General features: G+C 39.1%; 1 protein-coding gene across 5 annotated transcripts in view; it reads left to right on the top strand.

Moving 5' to 3' along the window:
* Positions 1-12870, top strand: part of stpg1 (sperm-tail PG-rich repeat containing 1) — a 64347-nt gene that overhangs the window by 50253 nt on the left and 1224 nt on the right. For all 5 annotated transcript variants that reach the window (XM_073034624.1, XM_073034620.1, XM_073034623.1 and 2 more), the window contains one exon: positions 506-696. In XM_073034624.1, coding sequence (XP_072890725.1) covers positions 506-696 — 191 coding nt within the window. The remainder of the gene's footprint in view (positions 1-505; positions 697-12870) is intronic.

A 12870-nucleotide genomic window follows, 5' to 3' on the forward strand; every position in this document is an offset into this window, starting at 1 on the left:
AACGAGAGTGTCTTGGACCTTCAGGTGGTCTACAGCAGGGGTTATTGATAAGTTCATGGCCTAAGGTAGGAGATGAGTTATACAGCTCTCGCCACATGCATGTGTGGTTCAACTCTTTGAATGAAAATACAGCAAGTTTAAAGTTAATAACTCATCTCCTTCTAACTTCAAACTTTCTGCATAATCACTCAAAGAGTTGAACTGCATGTGCTTGTAACAAGAGCTGTATAACTCATCTCCTTCTACCTTAGGCCACGACCATCAATCACCCCTGCTGTGGACCACTTCTGGAGGTCCAAGATGCCGACTTCTACAAAGAAGGGATCCGTATGCTCCATGATCACTTTACTAGGTGTGTAAATGTAGGAAAAATAAATGTGCTAGGTTTTCTGAAATTGACGCCTTTTACCTTGGGCCACAAACTTATCAATCACCCCTCGTAATTTGATAAAATATTTGTTATTTCTCATGTTGTTTTGTTGCCTTACAATTTTGTTTCCTCTAGGAAGAAGCATTACATGTGCATTTCAGCTCCTCCATTCCCAGTCCGCAGAAACCCAACACCTCCAGGACCCGGCTATTATGATGTGGTCAATTTTCATGATCCACCGAAGCGCTATATGACCAGTGCAGTGTTTGTGTCCAACACTAGTCGTTGGACTGGAAATGTCCATGTCAAAGATGGTCCAGGACCAGGTAGGATGCTCTAGCTGTTGTAGATATGAGAAAAAAGAGTAATGTAGTACTATGAAAATAATTGGTGTTTGTTGTTGTTTCAAGGACACCTACAGTATGCACTCAGTGTCCACATTCTTAGGTACCTCCTGTATCTAATATCATGGCCATTGAGTGTATGTTCATGATCTTCTGCTGCTGTAGGCTATTCACTTCAAGGTTCAACAAGCTGTGTGTTCAGAGATGCTTGTTTGCACACCACTATTGCATTGTGTGCTTATTTGGATTCTGTCATGTTCCTGTCAGCATGAACCAGTCTGGCCATTCTCCTCTGACCTCACTTACTTTAACAAGGTACTTTAATCTACAGAACTGCTTCTCACTGAATTTTTAAAAAAACATTTTCGCACCTTTCTCTGTAAACTCCAGAGAACGTTATGCATGAAATCGTAGGAGATCAGCAATTTCTGAGATACTCAAACCACCCTTTCTGGCACCAACAATCATTTCACGGTCAAAGCCACTTAGATCTAATTTCTTCCCCATTCTTATGTTTGGTTTGAGCAACAGCTGAACCTCTTGACTAGGTCTGCATAGATAGATAGATAGATACTTTATTCATCCCCATGGGGAAATTCAACTTTTTTTCCAATGTCCCATACACTTGTTGTAGCAAAACTAATTACATACAACACTTAACTCAGTAAAAAATATGATATGCATCTAAATCACTATCTCAAAAAGCATTAATAATAGCTTTTAAAAAGTTCTTAAGTCCTGGCGGTTGAATTGTAAAGCCTAATGGCATTGGGGAGTATTGACCTCTTCATCCTGTCTGAGGAGCATTGCATCGATAGTAACCTGTCGCTGAAACTGCTTCTCTGTCTCTGGATGGTGCTATGTAGAGGATGTTCAGAGTTTTCCATAATTGACCGTAGCCTACTCAGCGCCCTTCGCTCAGCTACCGATGTTAAACTCTCCAGTACTTTGCCCATGACAGAGCCCGCCTTCCTTACCAGCTTATTAAGACGTGAGGCATCCCTCTTCTTAATGCTTCCTCCCCAACACGCCACCACGAAGAAGAGGGCGCTCTCCACAACTGACCTATAGAACATCTTCAGCATCTCACTACAGACATTGAATGACGCCAACCTTCTAAGGAAGTACAGTCGACTCTGTGCCTTCCTGCACAAGGCATCTGTGTTGCTTGATGCCTCATGATGCTCAAGGCATCATGATTTTATGCATTGAGTTGCTGTCAAATGATGGGCTGATTAAATATTTACATTTACAAGCATCTGTCGAGGTGTACCTAATAAAATGGCCACCGAGTGTATACGTGACTTCACATGCTTTATTGTGGCAGGGTCATGCCACACTGAGCTCTACAAACATCTACCATCAGGAATCATTTTTCTATTCCTAGATCAGGGCCAACACCACACTAACATTTCTTTAACCATTATTTAGCAGGAGGAAACTTTTAGATTGTTGTGTCTGTTTTGCCATTCAATAAAATGATGGCTAATCATTTATTTCAATGTCATTTTCCAACACTTACCCTGGACATTTTTATTAACTTGAAATTTAAAATACTATCAGCTTCTATCCTGAATGTACTCAGCAATTGAACCTCCAGAACCCTCCTGGAGAACGTTTAAAAGGTTACTACCTTAAAAGGCTGAAAGAACCAACCTCACCAGCATCCAGGCCATCTTCAAGTAGCAGTACCTTAAAAAGGCAGCATCCACCTCACCACCCAGGACATGCTCTGTTCTCATTGCTACCACTAGGGAAGAGGTTCAGAAGCCTGAAGGCACACACTCAATGATTCAGCAATAGCTTCTTCACCACAGCCATCCGATTTCTGAATGGACATTGAACCCATGCTTTCCAGGTCTAATTGCAGAGTTAAATGATGCCCCCAAGATAAATTAATTGAACAATAATTGGGATGTGATCTATCATGGGCACTAGCCTCCAGAGTATGCAGGTCAGCTTAAAGGAGCTTTGCCTCAGAAATGTGGCATCCATCATTAAGAACCCCCACCACCCTCAATGCCCCCAATGCCCTCTTCTCATTGCTACCATCAGGAAAGAGGTACAGGAGCCTGAAGGCACACACTCAATGATTCAGGAAGAGCTTCTTCCCGTCTACCATCTGATTTCTGAATGGACATTGAATCCATAAACACTACCTCACTACTCTTTTATTTCTATTTTTTTACTGTCATTTTTATACGTACATATACTCACCGTAACTTACAATTTTTATTATTATGTATGCAATGGACTGCTGCCATAAAGACAACAAATTTCGCGACATGTGCCACGGATATTAAACCTGATTCTGATTCACAATCCCCCTGGTGATAGAATTTCCTCTTTGTATGGAAAGGAAGTTTTCTATGCCACTCTGTTAGAAATCATCAAGTATTCTCGTTTAGGACTGCTACAGCTGAAATCCGCAGTCACTGCCTATAGGTACTTCTGTAAGCAACATTGTTTTAAGATGTTTGAAAGATCTATCGATCCTCAAAATCAGCAGACCCCAGACTGTAGACTCGGGTGATAAGTGCAGATCCCCTTTAAGAAAAAGGAGATGTGGAAGGCGAGCCCATCTACAGATACAATTGAAACACAGAGGCCTTAGACACAACTCTTGACTATCCTGCTGGCAAATGTACCGTCTCTGGAAAATTGAAGACCTCAGAGCTAGAGCTAGATTGCGATACCAGAGAGACATCAGGGAGTGCAGTGTACATGGCTTCATGGAAACATGGCCCATTCCTGTCAATCTGGGCACAGCACTGCAGCCCAATAGCTCAAAATTTGCCCATTACACAACTATTGTTTGCTGAATTTCAGATGATAGTGATGAGAGATACAGGAGTGAGATAGATCAGCTGGTTGAGTGGTATCACAACAATAGTCTTGCACTCAACGTCAGTGGGACCAAGGAATTGATTGTGGACTTCAGGAAGGGGAAGTTGGGAAAACACACACCAATCCTCATCAAGGGATCAGCAGTGAAAAGGGTGAGTAGTTTCACATTCCTGGGTGTCAACATCTCGGAAGGTCTATCCTAGGCCCAACATATTGACACAATTGCAAAGGAGGCATGATAGAGACTATAATTCATTAGGATTTTGAAAAGAGTTGGTATGTCACCAAAGGCATGCAAATTTCTACAGATGTACCACGGAAAGCATTCTAACTGCTTGCATCAGTGTCTGGTATGGAGGGGCCACTGCACAAGTTCAGAAATAGCTGCAGAAAGTTGTAAATTAAGCCAGCTCCATCATGGGCACTATCCTCCTTAGCTTCTAGGACACCTTCAAAAAGATGATGCCTCAAAAAGGTGGCACCCATCATTCAGTATCCCCATCACCCAGGGTATGCCCTCTTCTCATTGCTCCCATCAAGAAAGGGAATCCAGGAACCTGAAGACACACACTCAATGTTTCAAGAACAGCTTCTTCCACTCTGCCATCAGATTTCTGAATGGACAATGAATCCATGAACACTACCTCACTACTTTTTGCTCTATTTATTTAATTTATATACTGTATATATCTTACTGTAATTTATAGATATTTTTATTGTTGTGTATTACAATATACTACTACCGCAAAACAACAAATTTCGTGATATATGCAGTTGATATTAAACCCGATTCCAGCACAAGTGGAGGGGGAGAGGGGAGGGTCGATGCTTCTGCTGCTGTTTGTGTGATGTGAGGGGGAATGGTGCTTCTGGGCATTGATGGTTTTATCTTTCATTCTATGAGGTTTCTTGTTTCCTGGATGTCTGTGAAGAGTAAGAATTTCAGGTTGTATACTATTTACATTCTCTGATATTAAAACTAACCTTTGAACATCTTTCAGAACCTAACCATTTAAAATTACTCAATTTTTTCACCCTGGTGGTTGATTTCACGTCAGTTTCCATCTTCCTTTCAGTTAGTATGATTACTTTTGAAGACATTTCACATCCTTTGCAAAGTGGTTTTCCCTAATTCCCTGTTTATTTTGTGGTCCTTCCATTGCAACTAGCACCAGCCATTTAAGGATGCTAATCACCAGGCATTTCTGTGCTAAATCTCTTCTGGTCAAACTCTCATTAGATCCCTGGGATGTCATAAATGAACTGCTTGCAGTAAAACCTTAGATACTTGCACAAACATTTGTCACTCCCTCCTTTCAAATAGGCATAAAGTAGCATATCTTACTGGCTGTCAGCCTTGCAAAATGCTTTTACTGGTTGTGTTGGACCCTAAGAAAAGGACTACTTTCATTAGCAGAGTTGGCGGGAAGAGGATGAGAGGTGTCTCAACTCCTCCACTACCAACCCAGCAGCTCCCTCATCCGCCCCCCCCCCCCACCCCCACCACTCCATTCCTTTGCTTATTGAACTGTCACCATCCGAAGGACTGCAAAATAGAGACACCAAGAGCTGATGGCTGGCTGGTGGCGTAGTGGCATCAGCACTGGACTTCGGGGTGGCAGGTCCCGAGTTCGAATCCAGCCGGCTCCCTTGCACGCTTTCCATCCGTGCTGGGTTGAGCACCGAGCTGGCAACTCAACCTCATAAAAAAAAAAGGAGCTACTAAAGAAATGCCACATGATGAGCAATCACCAAGAGCTAATCAAAAGAGAGATAATGCTGCTCCAAGTTCCAGCAACTTGCATAATCTCTCAGCCATTTCACAATGCGATGCATCTGTAAACTCTACACCAGCTCTGTTTTGCAAACAAAATGCAACCACTAAATATTTATCATCCTTTTTTTGTTTTCCATCATTGATGCATGAAGGTACTTCCTTTGGATGTTGCCAGCTGATAAGTAACTATTGGTTTTTGGAACTATGTTGAGGAAAAAGTTTGTTCTATTTTAAAACCACATTGAAAGTAGTTTGCACCTTGGAAGGATTTTGGGTTATGCTCCTTGTTGAGAATAGGCTGGGTTAGGAGCTGTTTTGGAGATTGTGGTGAGGGCAAAGGGGTGGAAAGTGGAGGTGAGTTCACTACTAACAATGGATGAGCAGCTAGCAGTGGTGTTTTTGTGCTTGTTCTACTCAGATTGAAACGTTCTTTATCCTTGTGTCTCTTCTTTCTCTTCCTCCTTGACGTTTAACTTCTCTGCTCCAGTAAATTTAAAAATTACTCCCTAAAACTGCTGATTCAAATATTTTAAAGTGGAATTTTGGCTCTGTTGATGGAACTGGCACTGAGAAATTAAACAGCGTAATAGTTGAGAGTTCTTTCTCCACCTGGCTTTGGATTATGAACAAGTCCATATATAGAGTATAACAGATTGTCACCTCAACAAGGTCAATGTGACAAATTGTAGGTGGATAATGCCCATGGTCTGGCATTTGTTCCACTCACTAACGATGGCACCCAGCTTGAAAATCAATCCATTTATTGCTGCTGTTTGTTCACTTTTCTGTTAACCAGTTGTTACATTATGTTATCATCTCCCCAATCCTATCACCACAGTTCTCCTTTAAATTTATCTTATGTGTGCAGCTTGGTGAATTTTGTCTGAAGTCTAAAAATAATACATCTACCGATTTCTCTACATCTATCTTGCTACCCCAGGGTTTCCCCACCTGGGGTCCACAAACCCCTCAGTTAATGATGAGGATCCATGGCATGAAAAAATGTTGGGAACCCCTGTGCTGAACCCTTAACAAAAATAAAAATGAAATAAAAAACACGAAATGCTGGCAGAATTCAGCAGGCCAGACAGCATCTATGGGAGGAGGTGATAACGACGCTTCGGGCCGAAACCCTTCATAAGAATGAAATCTCTATTTTCCATTGAACCTGTTCGCTCTGCCTGATCATATTAAGAAGCTGTGAATTCTGAACTCTGATGCAGAGCTACGTGTTTCTGCACTGTCCGTGAAAAAAAAACAGGATAAGAATAAAATGGCAAAGGAGGAGAGAGAGCAAATGCCATTTGAGCATTTTAGCACCAAATCGAGGATTTTTTCGAGTTAGTTTCTTGCAGTTTGCAGTGTTATTGAGGAAATCAGCCTCAAGATCTGTTATGGTTCAGAGGAGTTAATGTCTCCAATCTTTTACTGGATTTTGTAATGTTGTTAAACCAGAACCACTGGTCTCCTTTCTCAACTGTAGGCCGATTCCGATTTTCGTCGATATGACTTTAGCATTGCAACATTTTTCTTTTCATTCTGAGAAGTGCAGATGCTGAACACTGAAGTCATGAGGTTAATTATTTTAGCAAATTCTTTTTTTTCTACACAAAAGAAAATCAGGGTCCAAATAAATGTCCAGTGCTTCACTGAGACAAATCTTTGGTCTCTAGTCATAGATTGATGAAGTCACAGAGTCATAGAAAAGTACTGTGCAGACCAGGCCCTTTGGCCCATCTAGTCCATGCCAAAACCATTTAGAATACCTACTCCTATCAAACTGCACCTAGACCATAGCCCTCCATACCCCTCCATGTACCTGTCTAAAACTTCTCTTAAGTGTTGAAATCAAGTTCGTTTGCTCCACTTGTGCTGGCATCTCATTCCACACTCCCACGACTCCTGAGTGAAGAAGTTTTCCCTCATGTTCCCCTTAAATTTTCCGCTTTTCACCATTGTATTCCCACCGAAACTCAGTGGAAATAGCCTGCTTACATTTACCCTGTCTATACTCCTCATAGTTTTATATACCTCTATCAACTATCCCCTCAGTTTTCTGTGTTCCAAGGAATAAAGTCCTAACCTGTTCAGTCTTTCTCTATAACTCAGGTCCTCCATACTGTGCCTGACAACATCCTTGTAAATTTTCTCTGTACGGTACTCTTTTAACCTTATTTACATCTTTCCCGTATATAGGTGACTAAAACTGGACACAATACTCCAAATTAGGCCTCACCAATGTCTTATACAATTTCAACATAACTTCCCATCTTCTGTACTCAATAATTGATTTATCAAGGCCTATGTGCCAAAAGCTTTTTTTTAACCTTTCTGCCTATGACACCACTTTCAATGAATTATGGGCTTGTATTCCCAGATCCCTTTGTTCTACTGCACTCCTGAGTGCCCTACCATTCACTGCGTAAGACCTACCCTGGTTGGTCCTACCAAAGTGCACCACCTCACACTTGTCTGCATTAAATTCCATCTGCCATTTTTCAGCCCATTTTTGCTGATGCAGGTCCCTCTGCAAGCCATGATAACCTTCCTCGCTGTCCACTACACCCCCCAGTCTTGGTGTCATCCACAACTTTGCTGATCCTGTTAACCACATTGTCATCCAGATCATTGATATAGATGACAAACAACAATGGACCCATCACTAATCCCTGTGGCATAACACTAATCACAGGAGTCCACTGATAGAGGCAACCATCTATTACCATTCTCTGGTTTCTCCCACAAAGTCATCTTGAATGCCAAGCGACTGAACCTGTTTGACCAACCACCCATGCTGGACCTTGTCAACTGCCTTGTTAAAGTCCATGTAGACAACATCCACTGCATTGCCTTTGTGAACTTTCCTGCTAACTTCCACCAAATACTCTATAAGATTGGTAAGACATAACCTATCACACATGAAGCCATACTGATTATCCTTAATCCATCCATGTCTACCTTAAATATCTGGTCACTTAGAATACCTTGTAATAAGTTTCCCACTACGGATGTCAGACTCAGCAGCCTATAATTTCCTGGTTTATGGTTAGAGAATTTCTTACACTTGCCAGATCCTTTCTGATACCATCAAAATTGGCCTTTCTCCAATCTAGAATCTCAACGCATGGACTAGACGGATCTTTTTGCATATTTACTTTAAAACTAATGGCATTGTGGTCACGAGATGCAAAATGTTTCTCTACACAAACTTCTGTCTTCTGCCCTGTCACATTCCCTAAAAGCAGATCCAGTACCGCAAACTCTCTTATTGGGACTTCTATGCACGGATTAAGTAAACTTTCTTGGAACGCATTTGATAAACTCTATCCAATCTAGTCCTTTTACAGTAATTGTTATGTAATGTTCCACAGAATTATAATAATTAACCTAGTGAACATTACATAACAGTTATTATAGCCAAAAAGCAGAAATCTACAGATGTTCAAAATATGAAGTAAAAACAAAAAAAAGATGGTAATACTCAGTTAGGCAGGCAGTGTCTGTGGAGGAATTAACAGAGAAGGGTGTACAATGTTCAAAGTGCATTTATTATCAATGTATATATACTACATACAACCCTGAGATTTGTCATCTTTCAGGTAGCCATGAAAGAAAGAAGCACAATAGAACCCATTAAAAAAGTACATGCGCGCGCACGCACGCACGTACGCACACACACACACAAACACGACAAAGGTCATCAAGCACTCAATATGTGAAAATGTGTGGAGTTGACAGAACAAAAGGAATGCCTGTGATAGGATGGTGGCCAAGCGAAGCTGAGCTGCCTGAGAAGAAGTGATGGAGACTTGCTTGCTAATGGATCTGCCCAGACCATGTGTAATGAGGAGATGAATAGAAGCATGGAGAAGAACAGAGCAGGAACTATGAAATAGAGAACATAGCAATTGCAGGAGATCTGAAGTACAAGAAAATGGTGGAAATACCCTGCAAATAAAACATCTATAAAGAGAGAAAGTGTTGGCACGTGTCCTAGTGGATGAGGCATCGATCTAGTGATCTGAAGGTCACTGGTTCGATCCTTAGCTGAGGCATCGTGTTGTGTCCTTGAGCAAGGCACTTAACAACATATTGCTCTGCAACGTCACCGGTGCCAAGCTGCTTGGGTCCTAGTGCCCTTCCCTTGGACAACATCGGTGGCGTGGAGAGGGGAGACTTGCAGCATGGGCAACTGCCAGTCTCCCATGCAACCCTGCCCAGGCCTGCGCCCTGGAAACCTTCCAAGGCACAAATCCATGGTCTCACGAGACTAACGGATGCCTAGTAGAAAGAGAAAACTAAGTTAAGATTCAAAATTGTTTAATGTCATTTCCAGTACACAAATGTAAAGAAGGACACAGTATGATTTGCTTCTGACCTTTCCCATTGAACAGCAAATTTTTAAATCTAAAGGTTTATTTTATATACATGGGGTAAAAGCTGCTAAGCTTTTAGTGGGTCAGTTAAAGGCTGGGATGGTCAGAAGACAGATTTAAAAAATTCTTCGACCAGATAGAACAGAAACTTTAGATCCTTATGGAATTAATAAGATATTTATGGACTTCTATTCTAACCTTTATAAATCTGAATTCTCTGATAGCACTATTATTATGAATAGATTTTTGCAAAGGTTAAACATACCTCAAATTTCGATTCAAGATGTTGATATGTTAGATGCACCTATTAAACAAGAGGCGATAGCCAAGGCTATATCCTCTATGCAATCAGGTAAAGCTCCGGGACCTGATGGTTATACAGTAGAATTTTACAAGACTTTTCATGAAATGCTTATACCACATCTTCATCAAATGTTTATCGATTCTACATCCTCTGGGAACTTTCCTAAAACTTTTTATGAGGCATTAATTTCATTGATTCCAAAAAAAGGAAAAGACCCACTGGAATGTGTATCCTATAGACCTATTTCTTTTCTGAATGTAGATTTTTAAATTCTCTCTAAGATTCTAGCAAATAGGCTTGAGAATATCTTGCCTAATGTTATCTCAAATGATCAAACAGGATTTATAAAAAATAAGTACTCACATTTTAACTTTCGAAGATTGTTAAATATCATTTATTCCCCCTCAGCCAAAGAATCGGAATGTATTGTATCTTTGGATGCAGAGAAAGCCTTTGATAGGGTGGAGTGACCTTATCTATTTCAGGTTTTGAAGAGGTTTAATTTTGGTCCAGGATTTATTTCCTGGATTAAATTGATTTATCTTGCTGCAGATAGCTGCAGTTCTAACTAATAATCAAAAGTCTCCTTATTTTAGATTATATGGAGGTACCCGTCAGGGTTGTCCCCTTAGTCCTTTATTATTTAATTTGGCTTTAGAACCACTTGCTATTGCTCTTAGGGATTCAAATTCTGTGCAGGGTATTAAGAGAGGGGATAAATTACATAAGGTTTCATTATAAGCGGATGATTTATTAGTTTACATTTCAAATCCTAGGAAATCTATTCCTTTTATGTTATCTATATTTATGGAATTTGGTATTTTTTCTGGATATAAACTTAATTTACATAAAAGTGAATTTTTCCTATACATAATTATTCTGATTATTATGATCAAATACCTTTTAATATTGCCAAAAACCATTTTACTTACTTTGGTATCAAAATTACTAAAAATTTTAAAGATCTATATAGGTATAATTTCTCCCCTTTAGTTGAATATACTCAACAGGCGCTTTCTAAATGGTCACCTATGTCGATGTCATTGATAGGTCGGATAAATGTTATAAGAATAGTTATTCTACTGAAATTTTTATATATATTTCAAGCAGTTCCCTCTTTTGTTCCAAAAACATTTTTTGATAAAATAGATTCTCTGATTTTGTCTTATGTTTGGAAAAATAAAAGCTCTAGAGTGAATAAACTTTTATTGCAAAAATCAAAAAAAGATGGAGGACTGGCTTTACCAAACTTTAGATTTTATTATTGGGCAATTAATATTTGTTATATTACTTTTTGGATTTATGATATAGACGACCAAGATCGCCCTTCATGGTTACAGTTGGAGGAAAATTCAGTAATGAGGTTTTCGTTAGCTTCTTTATTAGGAGCTCCCCTTCCGTTTTTGCTCTCCAGAATAGGTAGACAAGCTCTCAACTCTATTGTTAAACATACTTTAAAAATTTGGTTTCAGTTTCGTAGATTTTTTGAATTAAATGATTTTCTACTTTCTAGTAATATTTATTCTAATTTCTTTTTTAAACCATCAACTTTGGATAAGGCTCTTTTAACATGGAAAATTAAGGGAATAAAAAACTTTTTTAGATTTGTTTTTGCAAGACTGTTTAATGTCCTTTTCACAGTTAATGGATAAATATGATATCTCTAATACACATTTTTTCAGATATTTACAGGTTAGGAATTTTCTACGTGATTTTTTACCGAATTGCCCCTCGGCCTGCTCTTTAAATTTGGCTTATGCTATTTTTCAGTTTTAAACCTTTTCAAAAACGATTAATAGCTATCATTTATAAACAGTTAATGAATGGTCGCATGTCGCCTAATGATAGGGTTCAACACCTCTGGGAAGTAGAACAACATTCACTTTCAGACAATCAATGGAGTAAAATTTATTATTTAATCAATAATTCATCTATCTGCGCACGCCATATCTTAATTCAGTTTAAGATAGTACACAGGGTCCATATGTCCAAAGATAAATTGGCGCATATTTTTCCCTAATATAAGCCCTATTTGTGACAGATGTAATGCAGAAGTGGCTACTCTAACTCATATGTTTTGGTCGTGTGTAAGTTTAAAAAATTTTTGCAGGGATGTGTTTGAAATATTATCTAAAGTTATAGATGTGGATGTTCAACCTAATTCACTTACAGCAATTTTTGGGATTATTCCAGAGGAATCAAGCAGTGTCTGTTTCCGCTCAACATGTGATAACTTTTTCAGCTTTACTGGCTAGGAGAGCTATTTTGCTACGCTGGAAAGAATCTAACCCACCTACTGTTTTTTATTGGCTCTCCTCCATTAGGTCATGTCTAAGCTTGGAGAAAATTAGAAGCCAGACATTTGATACATCCTTTAATTTTGAACAAGTCTGGCGATCCTTTATTCAATATTTTCATATGATCTTTCTTTCTTTCTTTCTTTCTTTCTTTCTTATTTATTTATTTATTTATATATTTATATATTTATTTATATATATATGTGTGTGTGTGTGTGTGTGTGTGTGTGTGTGTGTGTGTGTGTGTGTGTGTGTGTGTGTGTGTGTGTGTGTGTATATATATATATTCTCTTTTGGGGAAAATCCTTATCCGTGAAGGTTCGGAGATGACTGGAAGGATGTTTTTTCTCTCTCTTTTTTTAAATTTTATCCTCAATTAGACAGCCCAATCTTTCTTTTTCTTTTTTTTCTCTTTCTCTTTTTTTTATTTCAGTTTAGTTAGTGGGATTTTCTTTTTCTTTATCAAATAAAATTTCCAATCTTTTTTTTATGATTGCTATGAGGAGTTGTAGTTTTTTGTGACCATTGTATATATAACAGTGTAACATTTTACCT

This window comes from Hemitrygon akajei, chromosome 32 (genome assembly GCF_048418815.1).
Source record: "Hemitrygon akajei chromosome 32, sHemAka1.3, whole genome shotgun sequence".
NCBI lineage: Eukaryota > Metazoa > Chordata > Chondrichthyes > Myliobatiformes > Dasyatidae > Hemitrygon > Hemitrygon akajei.